Source organism: Porcisia hertigi, chromosome 22 (genome assembly GCF_017918235.1).
Source record: "Porcisia hertigi strain C119 chromosome 22, whole genome shotgun sequence".
Lineage (NCBI taxonomy): Eukaryota > Euglenozoa > Kinetoplastea > Trypanosomatida > Trypanosomatidae > Porcisia > Porcisia hertigi.
This window is the reverse complement of record NC_090581.1, coordinates 225,432-242,637: the sequence shown is the minus strand read 5'-3', so window position 1 is coordinate 242,637 and position 17,206 is coordinate 225,432. Positions and strand designations below refer to the sequence as shown.

The window sequence follows — 17,206 nt, the reverse complement described above, 5'->3', positions numbered from 1 at the left end:
GACCCTTGCCTTCTGGGGCAGGTGGCAGAGGTGACCTTCGTTGCGCTCTTTACGCGTACTCGCGAGGGGGCTCACCAGGCGCTGGCTGTTTCTGGAATCCGAAGGAGTCCGGGGAGTGTCTCGGGTGTAGCAGCGAGGCAGCGTCTGCGAGTAACGCGATGGGTTCACCGACTTTGGTAACCCCCTGCACACACTCCCGAGAGTCGGACTTTCCTCCGGAGCGCTCAGGGGCTGCTGCGGCTGTGATCTCTTTCTCTGAGAAGTCCAGCCGCTCCTTGGCTGCACTCCGCGCTTCAGAGTGGAGTCACTCCTTCCAGGATCGCGACTTAGGTGCGAGGGAACCCCTCAACAACTTCTCTGCTGGCACACCACTGACCTCTTTGGAGTCAGCTGCACCACTCTTCTCCACTGACGCCCTGGTGGCTCTTCATCTCGTGCGGCAGGAGGCCAGGAGCCGGTCTCCAGACGCAAAGAATGCGACTACACCGGGTGTCGTGGATCCTGATGCCTTGGCCGCAACTACTCTCTCGGCAGATGTGTTTTTCTGCTTCTGTTGTGGTTGCGCCGCCTTGGCGACGTTCACGCTCGCGCGTGGACAACTGTGCGGCGACGGATCAGCGGCCACTGCAGTGTGGTCTTCACCACGTCATGCGCCACCTGCAGAGTGGTCAGTGCGTCTGTCTGGGTGCGCATGGATTCCTTCTGCTGTGTCGCCAAAGCCAGCGCCGTGTCGCAGCGCCGGCGCGGACAGAGGTGGGGGTTCTCTGCTGGCATGCGCCGATGGTGTTCCTCTCGTGAGCTCGCTCGTGCGAGTGCTGCCGCTCACCGCCCCACTTGGAGGCTCGGTTGATGTTAATCACGACGGCAAAGGCCCGTCGCTGGAGGCGCTTGTCGTGTGGTGCAGCCACACTGTGGCATCTCCCTCTTCGGTTGCCTCCTCGTCGACCTGCTCTCCACCTGTCCTTCGGTACGCCAGTTTCCGCAGCGGCAGCGGCAACCTGGCGATGGGGTCGACAGCCACAAGCACGTGGCAGCTGCACGCCCAAGCGACTTTTGACATGAGCGACCTACTGCTCCTCGCACCAAGACTTTCGCCTCCGAGAAAGGACTTTCATGACCCCGTGCCTTCTTGCACCGCCTTGCCTTACGCCAGCGTGCGCAGCCTCAAATGGTTGCCTGGGACAGCCACGTTCAGACAGTCGTCGTACCCACTCCTCGCCGTGCTCTATGCCGCCCCCATTGTTCATTATCGCCAGATCGACGGTGTGAGCGGATCCTTAGCCGAGCCGTGTCTAGACTCGCTGGCTGTGTGCTACCTCGAGGAGGATGCACACCACTTGAATGTCGGCGCTGCCCCTGCAGCTGTCACTCCTCACAGGACGCCGCCGGTGGGGACGGGGCGGGTGCTGGTTGGGCCGTGGTCCGTGCGCGCACTTGCCTTGGCCCACCCACAATTTCTCTTTGCCACGGCGCTCACTGGGTTGTGTTCCCCGTCTTTCATTTCTTCTTCTGTCGCGAATCGTCGATCCACTACTATCCCAAACGCCTCCGCCCCCTCGGCCGCGCAGGTGTTTCGTGCCGCGCTCCACTCATCCACTGCTCCAGCCACGGTGGTCCTCGGCATTTTCCAGCGCCCGGTGCAGGAGCCATACGCGACCAGTAGCCTTTTCCGAAGCGTCGCTGCCGCTGTCCGTCGCCATCGACACAGAGTAAGGGATACAGCAGAGATGCCTAGCACAGCCAGGGATGCATGTCGCTTGCGAGAACCTCCAGGACTCCAGCGTGCAAGTCGCGCGCAGGATGACATCAGCGCTCCTAGAAACTCCAACGTCTTTGCATTTGTGCTGTATGGCTCCGACGGTGAGGTGGCGCGGTGCGCCCTCGACGGTTACGTCGATAGCGCACAGACATCCTGGTCGTCCCCGCTCACCACGCCGCGCCACAGGGGCGGTGGCCCATGTACAGCTGGGGACTTTCTCAGACAAGGCAGCGAAAAAGAAAGGCGCCCCGTCGCACGTATTTGTGTCCTCCTCGCCGAGAGGCCATCCGCCCTCTCTGCAGCGAAGACACAAAGCCACAGCTCTGTTGTTATCCTCACCATTCAGGCGCAGTGGTCGCGAGCTCCACCGATCGTGGCTACAGGACTCCACAGCAACGAAGCCAACAGCAACGGCGGCTGTGGTGCGGGCGACCACTGGAGCTTCTCTGTTCACCTTTCACACAGGCTGCGGCTATCTGCGCCTCCCTGTGGATGGTCACGGCTGCATTCTGGTCGTGCATTGACGCTACTGATGACGGGGCGGATTCTCTGCTGGCGCTCTTCGGTAGCAAGCCTTGACGCAGCGTCTGGTGAGGTCAGCTGTCTTGTTTGCGGGTACGCCACAGCGCCAGACCATAGCGACAAGATGGAGCGTGAGGTGGTCCCCACTCCTCGTACGTTGCTCGAAGGCATCTTCGAGCTTCGCATGAGCTCCTCAGTTTTCAATGAAATCGATTGTGGCGGTGACAATGCGGCGAGGGTTGCACAAACCATGAACGGCCCCTTGGGTCTTGCGACGAGTGGTGGTGCTGCGATCTCGGGTGCGACTGCGTCGCCGTCGGAATCGTCGGCTGCGTTGGCCAGTCCTCATCCATGGGCACTGGGTAGCTGCGTTCGTGTCGTTCCACCTTCCGCCTTCTGGGCTTCCCTGCGTGACTTGAGCGTTGCTGACACCCTCACCACCGCGTTTGACCTGATGTCTCACACGCCCACACTCCCGCTCGTTGCAGCAAGACTTGGGGCGGGCGTGTGTGATGGGATGGTGCCCGTTGCCTTTGCATGGGTCTCCGGCGGAGTACATCATGTCGACAAAGGTGGCCCTCCTCGAATTGCTTCACCGCGAACCCCCGCCGCCACCGTGCCATCATCCGAGTCATCGGTGTTGTCGCGTGTCGCGCAGCTGGACGTGGTAGCGCTGCTACGCAGCGGTGATGTTGTTGGGTGGAGATGCGCCAGGCGCTTCTCTGTTCCTGGTCCAACGTCTCCGAATCTTCCCAGTGGTGACGGTGCGGTATTGCATCTTGGGTCTATTTGCTGGGGTCCTCCTGACGTCATCTCCCCGCCGCTGATGCAGTTATTTCTCGAGTCGTTACTGAACCGCGGGGTCGGCGCAGATGCCGTTCACATGGAGGTGGTCACGGTGCCAACAAAGGGAACATCGCAACGGGCTGCCCACGAGCAGGCCGGGGTCGAACTAGCATCAATGGGGGAGGGGATCAGCTCGTCAGTGGGCGCGGTGACAGAGGCGGCTGTGGAGAGGACGGTGCTTCTCGTGCTGGCCGTCGCTTCGCTCGTTGGCGTTGTGGATCTTTCTACCGGGATGGTGGTCGTCGTACGGGACCTCCACAGGGACTTGCTCAACTCGCAGGCGTGTGGGGATGCGAGAGAGCACGGTTCTGCTGCTCCATCGGCAGGCGAAAAAGATGCTACCACACTCACTGCATCGGTACTGCACCTGCAGCGACTTCCTGTGGTGAGTCCATGTGGGTGGATGACGGCTCGCGATGCGGGTGAGCAGGGCGCAAGATCTGCTGTTGGCACATCCTGGTACTTTATGTGGTGTGGTATCGAGGAGGTGCAGCGGAGCCACTCCCCCCCGTCGCCGTTGCCAGCCCCCACCACTTCACTGACGTTCGTGCTTCGGCTTTCTTTTCTGTCGTGGGCGGACGCTGTTGCCGTGCATATGGGCCCGGTAAGTGGCTCTACCAGTGCAGGTGCTGCGCTGCCGGTGTCCATCCTCGACTCGGAGTCTTCGCCGGCGCCCTTGATAAAACTCGAGGTGGATGCGTTTTGGAAAGGCGAGGCCAGTACTTTGGGGAGCAGCACTCTAGTCTCATGTGCATCTGGTTCTCCCTCTTACGATTTCTTTCGGCGCTGCGCTCCCAGCCTTGCCGTAGCGCGTGTGGGGTGGATCTCGTGTGCTACGGCAGGCGTCGTCCCCTACAGCGTTGGCTGTGCCTCAGTGCGCGAGACAACGCTGGACGAGGAAACAAGACTAGCCTCAGACAACGCGGCTGAGCATCTGGCGTTGCTAAGCGTGTGCGACGATGTGGTGCTGCGATCGCTCTGGCCAGCTTTCACCTCCCACGAAATCCAACTGTCTATGAAATCCAGTGAAGGGCCTTGTTATCCGCCCTCTGGCAGCGTTGTCCCTCGACATCGACGGCGGCCTCTGCGGCTGCTTCGTTGGGGTTGTGCGGCTCCACGACTTTCGCCGTCCTCGTCCTTGCTTCTTCACACTCAGATTAGCGCCTCCTGTGTGGAGGAGCAGCTGGCCGGTGGTGAGGCAGCAGTAGCAGCAGGGATCGGCATGCCGCTTCATGTCGTGTACCGGTCTCTGCTGGGCGAGAACTGCGACGCGAATGCCACCTTTACGCCGCCGAAAAAAGTCTGCGAGGCCGATGTGCTGTGCAGACTGAGCTGCCGTGAAGTGCTGTATGTGTCCACGCTGACACTCGACGCATCTGCCGAGGAGGGGCCTCCTGACGAGCCGGGTCCGGAGCGCGGCGTCGGGAGAGTATCCAGAGCGCCATCTCGAGCGGTTCCAGGCACCGAGGCAGCGTCCTCCTGCTTGGATCCCTCTCGGTTGCAGGTACTCTTGTGCACCATGTGGCTCTGCAATGGTGAGCAGTCCTCGAGCGAAAGCGATTCGACCCGAACCTCGTCCAATGCGTTGCCTAACTCAGACGTTGATGGGACCGCTGCTACTGCTACTGCTGCGATGGGGGTCGAGCGGAAGAAAGGCCAAGCGGCTTCGTATCTGCTGTGTGGTGTGCCGGTTGTGCTTCCTCAGACGCAGCCCGGCGGCCCTGCCAGCGCAGGGCATATTTTTCCTCTCTTCACGTGGCACTGGATTCCGCTTTACATCTCCCCGTTGTCCCCTGTTCCAGACAGACGTGGCGGCGATGGAGTGGCTCTCTCCGAGACGGCAACGGCAGGGGGTAGCGGTGGCGTCGAAGGGCATCATGCGTCGCTTGCGGTCACGCGTGTTTTCCCACTTCCTTCACACGAACAGTTTTCGGCAGCAACCTTGACGCAAACTCATTCGTCGTCTGTCTTCGAAAAGACTTCGCTTGGCACGGTTGCTTCGTATGCGCATTTTTACTGCGAAGGCATGCCGAGCAGTTTTTCTGCCGCTGCTGCGGCCACCCCACATGGCCAGCCGTCGTGCTACTGCGTGAGCATACGTGGTGGTCGTCTGCGGCACCTTCTCGAGCAATCTGTTGCGAGTGCGTCGACTGAGGGCTTTGAGAAGGTCTACTTGTATACCTCCGTTGACCCCGATCTCGTTCGTGTGGTGGGGTGCGTCGCTCCCCATCCACGTGCGTGCACTACACTGAGCGGCAGCGCAACCGATGCTGGGGACTAGACAGACGAAACCCAAATAAGAGTGCACTAGCAGAGTAAGACATTCCCGGGTCCTCCCCCCAACCACCGCACCTCTCACCCACCCACCCTCTCCCATCGGCGCACTCTCCCATTCATCAGCTCACGCCTTCACATCCCTTCCTCTGTTTCACATACGCACGCACGCAGTGAGCAGCCCCCTACCCCATTATCCTCCAAATGATAGTGAGAAAGGAAGGGGCATTCCCGGTTATGCCCCCACCATCCCCGCAGGTGCATGGCTCACCTGTCTTGCTACTCTTGTGGCATTGATTGCGCATGTATTTGTCTTCTTTTCGTATCGCCCCCTTTTCGAGGCGCAGGTGTCCTGCCGTCTTCTTTTTGATGTTCTTTGTGCGATGGAAGTCCAGAGGGGGGTCTCTCATCGTTGGTTCAGTTTAGAGAAAAAAAACGGGGTGGTGTGCAGTTTTTTTTTTTTTTTTGAGGGGGGGGTGTTCACTCGACGCGTGCCTCTTCGCTGGCTTGAGCGCTCTCTCAGCTTTCAATGACGCACGTCTGGTGTACGTGTTCACACACACACACACACACACACACACACACACACACACACACAGAAAGAAAAGGTTCTGCTGTACTGTACGTGTCCAGAAAAGGAAGGACTTGGCACACAAGATACTACCACGGACGAACAAGGACGCCTACTCTCCCCGCCTCCGACTTTTTTCCCTTTACCCCAGAGGAGTGACCACACCCAACAACTGTGTACCCTGCCTGCCTCCTCCCTCCCCCCCTCCCTTTCCCCGTTTCTTTACGAGGGAGGGAGGGGGGGGAGGCAGGCAGGGGTACTTTGTGAGATTAAGGCGGGTGGATGAGGGGATGGAGGTGGAAAATGGGGGTTGATGTATGCGGGTGTGTGAAGCAATTTTTCTTGTGATTTTTGGTTTAGGTCTTGTTGTGTGGGTGTTCTCGTTTGTGATCAGCTCGCACTTAATGTAGGGACCTACGCGTCACGACAGCATCCGTGCTGGGCGTACTCACTCTCGAGGACAAACCGAGCGTGAAAAAGTCAAGGAGGTCAGCCAAACCAGAGCTTACGCAGTGCGGCATTCTCATGCCGTCAACTGCTACCGAGGCCTTTACGAAGGGGATACTGCACCGTGCGCTTCTGCACGTGCCGTGTGCATCTCGTTTTTTTCCTTGTCCCCCCTCCTCCCCCTCCTCCTCCTCCCCGTCTTGTTCTCTGCTTCTCTCTCTGTTACCAGTGTTGCTGCTATGGCAGCTCTCCATACTCACATGGTCTCATCTCACCCCCCTCTTTGTTTTTTTTTTCCTACTTGGGTCAGCGCGCAAACATTTTTTTTTGTTCTCCGCCCCTTGACACGCCGCTCTTCTTTACTCCCCTCCTTTTTTTCTGTACATGACTTGTGCTTCGCTCCATCACAAACAAACGAAACACACACACACACACACACACACAGCGACGGCGGTCACCACCACCACCACCACCACCACCACCACCACCACCACCACCCCCACCACGATATCCACACGCCTGTTTCTCACACCACGAGGGTGGCGTTTGTGGCGGCAAAGCTGTTTTGCCCCACTCCCTTCTGTCTTCCCTCTTTTTTTTTTCTTCTTGGAAGAAAAAGGGTGAAGGATCAAAAACAAAGCAACACGACGTGGAAGGAAGGGGGATCCAGAAAAAAAAAAAACAGTGAAGTATAACACCGGCATCCCGCATACTTTCTCACCTTTCTCACCTTTCTCACCTTTCTCACCTTCTCGAACACACACACGCACACACACACACACACACGCACAGAGGCCAACACCTGCACTCTGCTCATTCCTGTTTTCCTCCCTTTTCTAGTGTTTTCCTGAGAGGGTGTATCTACCTGTCCCCCCCCCCCTCCTCCCCTTCTACCTCCGTTCCTGGCATTCGTTCTCGATTTTTTTTCTCACTCCTTCCTCCCGGAAAAGCACACCCCAGAGGTTTTTTTTTTCAAGGTGACATCGTACATCGGTGTTAGGCTCCCCGAGTTGCGTTGCTTGCGTGGACGGCCGTGTGAAGATCTTTCCTCTTATATCGTCTGTCCTTATTGCATACACCAATTCACGAGGGGCCTGCTCGACACGTCCACGCAGAGGCTTGTCGGAGGGTTTGTGTTGTGTGTGTGTGTGTGTGTTGTGAGGGGGGGGGAGAGGGAGAAAGTGTGCGTGCAAGGCGACGCACACGAGCGAACGGTCTTTTCCTCAGAGAGTGCACCGCCGCCGCCATGTATAGGTTAGGGGGGTCCATGCCGTCAGCAAAGGAAGCAGCAGAGGCGCGCGCTCACGCGAGGGCGCAGGAGGAGGCCTCCGAAAAGCGCAAGCTACAGAATGTCAGCGAGGCGGAGCTGAATGAGCTTGACACACTCACGAACGACCAGTTGCGCACGCGTGCCCGCAATTTACACCAGGAGGCGCAGACCCTCCGTAACTTCGAGAGTCGCTCCAAGCAGGAACTGGTCAGCCTCAAGCGGGATGTGGAGATCGGAAAGAAGCGTGTCAAGGAGAACACCCGCTTGCCTTATCTAGTAGCGAGCATCGCGGAGGTGCTTGAGTTGAGCGATGACGACGACGAGGCAGAGGAGTTGGCGGTTGGCCGGAAGAAGCCAACGCGGAAGCAGAAGAGTGCCGTAGTAAAGACGACCAATCGGTACACTGTGTTCTTGCCCGTCGCTGGCCTCGTCGACGCGGAGCGGCTATCGCCAGAGGATCTTGTAGGAGTGAATAAGGACACATTCCTAGTCCTCGACACGTTGCCGCCGGACTATGACAGTCGTGTCAAGGCAATGGAGATCGACGAGAAGCCGAAGGAGAAGTACACCGATGTCGGCGGGCTGGACAAGCAGATCAATGAGCTCATCGAAGCCGTTGTGATGCCTATAACACACAAGGAGCAGTTCGAGAAGATTGGTATCCAGCCGCCAAAGGGTGTGCTGCTATACGGGTCGCCCGGTACGGGCAAGACAATGCTGGCGCGCGCCTGTGCGGCGGCAACGAACGCGTGTTTTTTACGCCTTGCCGGGCCGCAGCTGGTGCAGATGTTTATTGGCGATGGCGCCCGTATTGTGCGTGACGCGTTTGCCATGGCGAAGAAAAAGGCCCCTTCCATCATTTTCATTGACGAGTTGGACGCCGTGGGTTCAAAGAGGTCGGACGAGGGCAAACACGGAAACCGTGAGGTTCAACGCACCATGCTGGAGCTACTTTCCCAGCTGGATGGCTTCGGCAGCAGTGATGACGTGAAGGTGATGGCGGCCACAAATCGCATTGATGTCCTTGATCCTGCGCTGCTGCGCAGTGGTCGGCTGGACCGAAAGGTGGAGTTTCCCCTGCCAGACGAAGAAGCGCGCGCGAGCATCTTGGAAATTCACTCGCGCCGCATGAATCTCGACAAGGATGTAAACTTCAAAGAGCTTGCCCGATGCACGGACGACATGAACGGCGCGCAGCTTAAAGCTGTGTGTGTCGAGGCGGGCATGCTAGCTCTGCGCCACGATCGCACGTACGTGGCGCACGAAGACTTCGTTGAGGGCGTGGCTGCAGTGCAGGCCCGCAAGAAAACAAACCTCAATTACTACGCCTAAAGCGTGCTCGCACCCCCCCCCCCTCCTTCCGTACGTACCCATTCATGCACGCACACTTTCTTGTGCTTCCTTTACAGGATCAAGTGTTCCCACATAATAGTGAGGTGACGCTTCGCTGAAGAGGAACCTAAAGGGTAAAAATTGTGTGTGAGGGGGGGGGGGAGTAGAGCTATGGTGGTCAAGGGCGCATAGGGTATGGGAGGGAGTGGAGAGCTACCTACTTTGAGGTGAGGCGCCCGCTTGTCTGTCAACAAAGATGTGGCGGAGGTAAATAAGAAAGAACCCCTCCCCCTCCCTCCCCCCGAGGGTGGAGGAGGGTGGGGGGAGCGCGCACACGCGCGCGCAGACGTGAGTACTTGCATTTTCACATGCATGTACGCGCTTTAGACAGACGCCCTTCTTCCTTCTCGTTTTGTTTACATCTCCTCTTTTTTTCCCTGTGACCTCTCACCCTCATTCTTCGTTCTTGTGTTCCCCCTCCTCTTCCTCCCTCCAACAGTGTCCCTCCCCTTTTTTTTTGCTCCTCTCTTTCCGTGTGTGTGCTGGTTCTCTGTTATTCTGTTCAGGGGGTTTATTTTCCCTGATGTTTGTCTTTCTCTCTCTCTGTCTCTGTGAAATGTACGTGTGTGTCCTTCGGTGATGTGATGACATGTGGCAGTAGAAATCTCTTGATGGGTTACTCTGTGTAGTTCTTGGTTTGATGTGAGCGCGCGCAGGCGATTCTCTGCCCCGTTGTTCCGTATTCTGTGAGCTGCGAAGATGCTCATCCATATGTGTGTGTGTGTTTTATTATTCTTGGCGAGAAAGGAAAGAAGGGTTAGCAATACGCAAATTCCATACGCCGCTCCTCGTTCGCGCTGGCTGTGAAAATTCTCGTTTTTTTTTCCTGGGAATCATAGAGAGAGAGTGAGAGGGGGAGAGAGGGGGGGGGTGAGAGAGACCTCTCTTTCTTCTCCCTCCCCCTCCCCCCCTGATCGTGGCAAGGGAGGTTTCTCTGTACCAGTCCTTGCTACGATATGTCAAATTACCCCCCATGCTCATTTTCTTCTTTGTTGTACTTCTCTCTCTCCCTCGCCTCGCTCTCTGCCTTTTTGTTTCCGCACGCGATCTTCACAAAGAACATCGAACCCAGCTCCCTACCGTCTTCTACATTTTCTCACGTGTGTGTGTGTGTGTGTGTGTGTGTGTTCATTCATGATTTATTTGGTCGTATTGCTTTGTGTGTCCTCTATTCGACGAGCTGGGGCTACTCTGTTTACTTTTCCGTACTCTGGTTTTCCACCGGCCTAGGCAACTCAGTCCCCTTCCTCCCTCCTCCTCCTCTACTCCACAAACAAGTTCATTAGAGACAGAGCGGCCGACAAACAGACGGATAGACATCCAACCTACCTAGAGAAAGGACAGCCTACCCCCCGAACGAATCGTTTGAGTTTCTTATTGCACAGGGCGATCTGAAGACGCAACCACCCCACCATAGACATCAAGTTCATAGCGACGTCGGCATTCTGCCGTCTGCCTTCAGGGTGCATCTTCGTCTCTCTCCCCCTCCCTCTTCTCTGACGGGCGTTGCCGTTTCGGTTCCTGTCATTCATTCTTTCGTCGCGGGCAGGGTTGCAGGAACCGTAACCCCCCCCCTCGCCTTCCTCCTCCGCTTCCCCCCTCTCCCCCCATCTTTTATCCGCCTCTCTGAGTGGGGACGAGTTCCGGCGGGGAATAACTCTATCAAATTTAATTATTTTGACCCTTTCTTTTTTGTTATTATTGACAGTAAATATATATATATATATATACGTTAAATTGGTGTGTGCGCCCACTCTCTTCACACGCCCTACCCCCCCTTACTAGTTATGCAGGCCACTCGTCTATCGACTCAGAATGCCACCGGCGGCGGCGGCGATCGTGTGCCACAGCCTCAGCCCCTGCCCATCCCTACAGCCGCCACTCTCGCGGATGAGCGAGAAATTGCTCAACCCCCAGAGGCCATGGACGAGCCGACAGCATTGATGATGCCAGCTGAGCATCCAGTGCCCTTGGCCGACTCGCTGGCCACCCGGCAGAGTCACAACAGCGTAGCTGCAGAGATGATGGGCCGTGGTCAAAAGCTCAAGGACCGCAAGACCGCTCAGCGTCGCCTTATGCAGGACTACCGCACCTTCCAACAAAACATGGACGACGGCAGTAGCTCTGGCATTACAGCGCTGCCTGTCGATGGAGACTTTTTCCACTGGCATGCCGTTATATCCGGCCCCTGCGACACGCCGTGGGAGGGCGGTCTCTTCAAATTGGACCTCGTTTTTGGTGAGGACTACCCGTTCTCACCACCAAGTGTGCGCTTCCGCACAAAGGGGGTATTCCACCCCAACGTCTACGTCGACGGCAACATCTGCATGGACACCCTGAAAAGCAGCTGGCAATCATCGCTGAACCTCGAGGCGCTGCTGATATCCATTCAGTCACTCTTATCAGACCCCAACCCATCCTCCGCCGCCAACGGGGCGGCAGCACAGCTCCTGACAGAGAACCGCAGCGCCTACGATGAAAAGATACGTGCCTTGGTGGAGGAGAGCTTAGAGCAGAGCTTTTCCATGGACGACGAAGACGAAGAGGAGGGGTGTGGATGAGAAGGAGGAGGACTAGCCCTCCCCTCCCCTCAACATAGACGCAGGTGTATGCATATATATATATGTATGTGTGTGTGTCTGGTTGCATCTAATACCACACGTTGTATTAGCCCATTCCTCCTCCCCCCTCTCTTATATTTGGCTCTCAAATGACGGAGTGTTTCTCGAAGACCCTCCCCAAAACGCGTTGTGTTAGTCTGGCGAGGCTGTTTTCTCCCCTCATTTTGTGGCAGTGTAACTTTTCTTTTTTTTCTTCGTGGTTGTTTCTTCTGTGTGTTGGGGTATGTGTAGATGGGGGGTACCCCCTGTCATCCTTTTTTTGCCTCCTCCCTCTTCGATCGACTCCCATTCAGATTGGCAGCGCAGAGATGTGCGTTTTTCTTTGTTGTAAAAATATCCCGTTTTTGATCCCGCTCTTTGTTTTTATTTTTTATTTTCGATCGATTCCGTCTTTTTTTTTCTTGTACGCACATCGATTGATTTAGTTCCACGCTCAAATGCTGAGCCTCCTTTTGTTGTTGTTGTTGATGTCGTGTGTGTGTGTGTGTGTGTGTGTGTGTGTGTGTGTGTGTGGACGCTCTTTTGCCCCCCCCCCTCCATTGACCGGGATTTCCTACCCTTAGGAAACCTTGCTTCTTCCCTTTCTTGTTTGTCTGCTTATCTGCTTCGTTGCATCTGCGCTTCTTGAGTTTTTTTTCTTCCGCGTAGGGTTTGTGCATCAGTCTGCGAGGCGCAGTGCAAGTTCATTGTGTGTGTATGTGTGTGTATGCCTGCTCGATGCTGCGTTGTGTCTGGTTGCACCCCTTTAGCCCTACGTTTGAGTTTTTATTTGGCACTGTTGCGGTGGCGTCCGTTAGGAACTCATATGCCTTCAGGTGTGGGGGACTGCTGGGAGATTGTGACGCTGTATATGTCTGTGGTGTGTCGTCATAGATGTCGAGTGTTACATCTCTGTGTGTGATTTGTGTGCAATCTAGGTATATAACCGCCTCTTTCTCGCGTGACGTCCGCTTTACTGGCGGGTGGGGTGGATGGTGAGGCTAGGCGGTTCTTGTGTGTGTGTGTGTGTGTACGTGTGCTTGTCTTTGGCTCGGTAATGTTCTCTTTATTTCCATATCGCCTCGCCCTTTTTTTTTGCGTGTCCGTGTGCCTGCGTCTGCGCTATAAACGTCGTGAGTGGATGCCCTCCCCTCCTCCCCCCGCACCGCTGCGTAGACCTTTGTGCACTGATGGCGATTTGCAAACACACTGTGTATGGGGGGGGTGAGGGCTAGCAGGGAGACTAGGATGGTAAGACGCTAAAGAAAGAAGTGCTCGACTGGTGGAGGTGAAGGAGCGCGCTTCGCGAGGCCTCGTGGGGTATAATAGACCTGTTGTTGTTAGTTGTGGATGTGGCCTACTAGCGTCTTTCTCACGGCATCTCTTGTATTACTCATGAATCAAACCCTGGTGCTAACTAGACCGTGTGCACTGAGAGTGGGCTCAACTTGTGCTTGTGGCTCACCTGCTCCCGTCCCCTCATTCGGGCCGCCATACTTTGGCAATGTTTTCTTATGCGTTTACTCTCTCCTGTTCATGTGTTCTCGACTTGTGCGCTCTCAACTCACTGCCGTCAATCAAACGTGCATCACAAACTGCTTCCCTTCCCCTTCCTCTTCTCCCTCCCTCGACATCCCCTCGTACTTTGGCTGCCCACTGTGGTGCGCTCTTCACCAAGAGGGAAGATGTTCTAATACAGATGATCAACGAACATGTCTATCTAATCAGTCAGGAGCTGGTCTTGGTGCCCTACCTAGCGCCGTTTGTGCCACGCTACCATGAGTGGATGTGCGACACCGCTATTCTTGCCGCAACCGAGAGCGAGCCCCTCTCCTTGGAAGAGGAGCGAGAGAATCAGCAATCATGGCTGCACGCTACAGACAAGATGACATTTATTCTTCTGGCTCCCCTCGGGGTTCACGGGAATAATGTCTCTGCCAATGAATATCACCGTTTATGTAGGGGTGTAGAGGAGCAACAGGAAAGGAATGACAGCACCGCTGTTCGGCTTGTTTCACTGGAGGGAGTTGTGCCGCCACTCTCAGAGGTGCTTCCGCCAGCGTCGTCGTCACCGCCTGCGGCCCCTCGTGCATCTTTTGGCCGTGCAGCCCCTGGAGTGTCGTACCCGGGAAGCATCGTCACTGCAGAAGATCACTTTTGCACTGTGGACGAGTTCTACTCGGCACAAGGGGCACGGAGCGTGTACCCGCTATTGAAGCGGTACTGCCCCTCGCAGACCAAGGAGCTCTTCAAGAACATGGCCTCCTCACCCGCATCCCTGACGCGGGCAGTCTGCCCATCAGCAGAAGACGCGCAGCGCCATGCACTTGACCAGTTGTACGTCATGATCGGTGACTGCAATCTTTTCCTCCTGGAGGAGGAAGAGGAGGACGACGACGAGGACGGCGGCGGCATGGACGCTGAGGATGGTTTAGGGTTTGACTGGTTGAACCCAAGCGGGCAGCAGCAACCGCGACAGCGCCAGCGTTCCACCGGGATCGGTGCGATGCCGTCAGGCGGAGGCGCGCCGCTTACTTCCACTTCTTCTTCGCTACCATCGCGTACATTCGAGGTCGAGGTCATGGTAGCCGACGCCTCGTTCAGGCGTCGCGGCTTGGCTGAGACTGCCGTGCGTATGATTATGCAGTATGCCGTGGCCGTCTGCGGTGCCACTCGCTTCGTAGCGAAGATACTCGATACGAATGTCAGCAGCATCGCACTCTTCACAGAGCGACTGAGGTTTTCTCCATTCAAGGAGGTGAAGGTGTTTCACGAGGTGCATTTTGCACGCTCGCTAAGAACGGATAAGGAGCGCTGTGAGTGGGAGCTCGAGTGTCGGCGAAGCGGGCGCGGGCGCCCCGCGCCCTGTGATGCTTCCTTCCAGGCTCGAGCGTCGGAGTGTGAGAGTCATGTGGATACGGTCTTGGGCGGGTCTGAAGGAGTCGCGCAGCCGAGGGGGTCACCTTCAATGCCGACACAGCACTTGCAGTCGGCCAAGCTGGAAATGGGCAACACGTACTGGTGCGCACCACTGGACGACCTGGTGGCTTCTTCGATGCGAGTGTTCACACAAGCGCCATGAGCACACGCAAAAAAAAGAAGGTTTGTGCTACACATCTCCACCAGGCAGTGAGGAACAGGCAACACAGTGATAAAAAGCTCGACAGGGAAGGCAGCGGGTTCGCAACGGTGGTTGGCTTTGGTGCGGATTGTCTACCCGGGGAGGGAGGATCTCTCTCTCTCTCATATGTTTGCATAAAGGGGTTTTGCCACTCACGACCGGTGGGTTGGGTATCATCTCACATTCTCTCATCCCTTTCCAGGAGTTTCCTCCTCTGTTCAGCGTACCATCGCCATCACAGAGCTTGGTCCTGTGCGACGGCGCCCCTCCGCCATCCCCCTTCCTTTTTCCCTCGTCATGAGAAAAGCCTTCGAAGCAGTCGCCGTGAGGGCAGTGCAGCATCTAAGCTTTTGCAGTACCCCCCCCCCCCTCCCCTGGGCAGCATCTTTGCCAGTGGGTGCGTGTATGCCAGCGCTTCACCAGATAACCTACACCCCCTCTTTCATCTTTCTCTTCGTTGTCGCCAACGTGGTGGATGAGTGCTCTTGTACGTGTCTTTGCTTGTCCTCGTCACTCTTTCCACTATTCTTCAAACAGTCTGCCCCCCCCCCCCTCCCCTTCTCTCCCATCCAGAAAAAACAACAGCCTCAAAAAAAAAAGGCTTCGCCTGCCCACCCCCACTCGACTCTTTTTAGACAGCGTGTCGCGCTCCCTTTTGCTCCAGCCTGTTCACCGCTCAACAGCGGCTCTGTTCTTGTGCGTTCACTGCGTGTCCGTCTGTCTGTGTCTGTGTGTGTGTGTGTGCCTGCACATTGACTTCATTTTTTATTCCTTTTGCTCCCCTGAGCACCAACGGAAACGGTGGCCCAGCGCCCCTCGAGATGACATCACTCACCTCGAGTGATACTGCAGCACCCGCTGCTGTCTTTGCTCTTCGTGATGGTGTCTCCAAAAAGCGCTACCGCGTGCGGGCCAACTATTTCCTGGTCGGCGATGTGGTCTGGGTGCGTCCGGCGAAGCTGCCGTACTGGCCGGCAGAGGTCATCGACTGTGACGAGGAAACCAATCGCGTGCGAGCGCGTTTGATCGTACCGCCGCTAGCCGACGTGCTCGCGGCCAACCTAGCCGAGGAGAAGCGGAAACACCAGAAGCAGCGGAATCGTGAAGAGGCGCGACTCGCCAAGATGCCCAAGAAAGAGATCGACTCGGCTCAGTCGACCACCGAGGGAGAGAAGGCGCCGGGGGTCTGCGGCCAGCCGTCGCTGTGTTCTCCCAGTGTGGCGGATGGCACCCCGTCTACCAGTCGCGTTGCTGTCTTTTCACTGGCTGAACCGGAGGCCGACGTGGTCACGGCCAGTGGGCAGGTGGTGTACTTCTTTGACAAACTGCGCACAACGGAAGAGCTCGACGTCTGCCTGGAGAACCGTCTGCAGCGGAGCAGCCACGACGTAGCTGCTTACGAGGCCGCGTTTACTCAAGCCGTTCTCCAGGCAAACAGGCTCGTCTGCATCTCTCTAAGCCCGGAAAAGTTGCAGCCGTACGAGGTTTGTGCTGTGGGCATTGTCCATAGCCTGATGCGGGCCCAAATAGAGGCGCCGCGTCAGCCGAACACGGGGACGTTCGAGCCACAGACGGGTCTTATTCGCCTCCGTACTGGCCTGGAGAACGCCGCACGGGACTTGGCAGGCTTTGAGTTCATCTGGGTGCTCTTCCAGTTCTCGTTTGCCGCGCCGATGGCCTCCGGTGAGGGGCAGGAGTTGATGCGGAAAATTCGCGAGAAAAAGGAAGCCGTTATGTCTGCGACCGCGGGATCTGCGTCGGCGGTGCCGGTCTCCGCACCCGCTACGACAGAGGAGCCGCCGCTTTCGGCGAGTGGGCACGTGGGCAAGTGCAGCGCCGACAAGGTGGATGCATTCACGACATCGACCCTCTCCTCGTTTCGGCAGCGACAGGGGTTTGAAAGGGCTGCGGGTTTCAAGACAATGATCGTCCCCCCACGTGATGATGTGTGGCGCGGCGTCTTTGCCACGCGCAGCCCTCACCGGCCCAACTTCATTGGTCTTTCCTGCGTGCGCCTCGTCGCCGTGCACGGCCTGGATATCCACATCGCCGACCACGACTTGCTGCACGGGACGCCAGTTCTCGACATCAAGCCGTACTTGCCCTTCTGCGATTCCCACCCCAATGCGCGTGCGGGGTGGGTGGACGCGCTGGATGCCAGCGGCAAGGGCAAAGGCGACCACAAGTGCGATAGGCAGACGAAACAAGTCCATCGTGCGATACACGAGTGATCACAGATGCGCATCAGGCTTCCATCCCTGGGCCACTTAATCCACAACACAGAGGAGGAAGAGGGGTGTGGGAGAAGCGAAAGGAGGAGGGGGTCCCCTCTTTTTTTCCTAATCGCTGGTGCCCGCCGTCCGTGATATCGACAGGATTTTCCTTCACATCGTGAACCTCTCCA

The 17,206-nt window shown here is 56.9% G+C and overlaps 4 protein-coding genes across 4 annotated transcripts; all 4 read left to right on the top strand.

Annotated features, from left to right (window-relative positions):
- Nucleotides 1-7,665: 7,665 nt before the first annotated feature.
- JKF63_04389 (uncharacterized protein) lies at nucleotides 7,666-9,021 on the top strand (the record flags this gene model as incomplete). Its single annotated transcript, XM_067900375.1, has 1 exon — nucleotides 7,666-9,021. One exon carries the CDS (start codon nucleotides 7,666-7,668, stop codon nucleotides 9,019-9,021), a length of 1,356 nt encoding a protein of 451 aa, XP_067757204.1.
- A 1,847-nt stretch (nucleotides 9,022-10,868) lies between these two features.
- Nucleotides 10,869-11,642, top strand: JKF63_04388 (uncharacterized protein; the record flags this gene model as incomplete). Its single annotated transcript, XM_067900374.1, has 1 exon — nucleotides 10,869-11,642. The coding sequence occupies one exon, from the start codon at nucleotides 10,869-10,871 to the stop codon at nucleotides 11,640-11,642; it is 774 nt and encodes a 257-aa protein (XP_067757203.1).
- Nucleotides 11,643-13,380: 1,738 nt separating this feature from the next.
- JKF63_04387 (uncharacterized protein) lies at nucleotides 13,381-14,763 on the top strand (the record flags this gene model as incomplete). Its single annotated transcript, XM_067900373.1, has 1 exon — nucleotides 13,381-14,763. The coding sequence occupies one exon, from the start codon at nucleotides 13,381-13,383 to the stop codon at nucleotides 14,761-14,763; it is 1,383 nt and encodes a 460-aa protein (XP_067757202.1).
- An 860-nt stretch (nucleotides 14,764-15,623) lies between these two features.
- JKF63_04386 (uncharacterized protein) lies at nucleotides 15,624-17,033 on the top strand (the record flags this gene model as incomplete). The annotated part of the gene is made up of 1 exon (XM_067900372.1): nucleotides 15,624-17,033. One exon carries the CDS (start codon nucleotides 15,624-15,626, stop codon nucleotides 17,031-17,033), a length of 1,410 nt encoding a protein of 469 aa, XP_067757201.1.
- Between the last annotated feature and the right edge of the window lie 173 nt (nucleotides 17,034-17,206).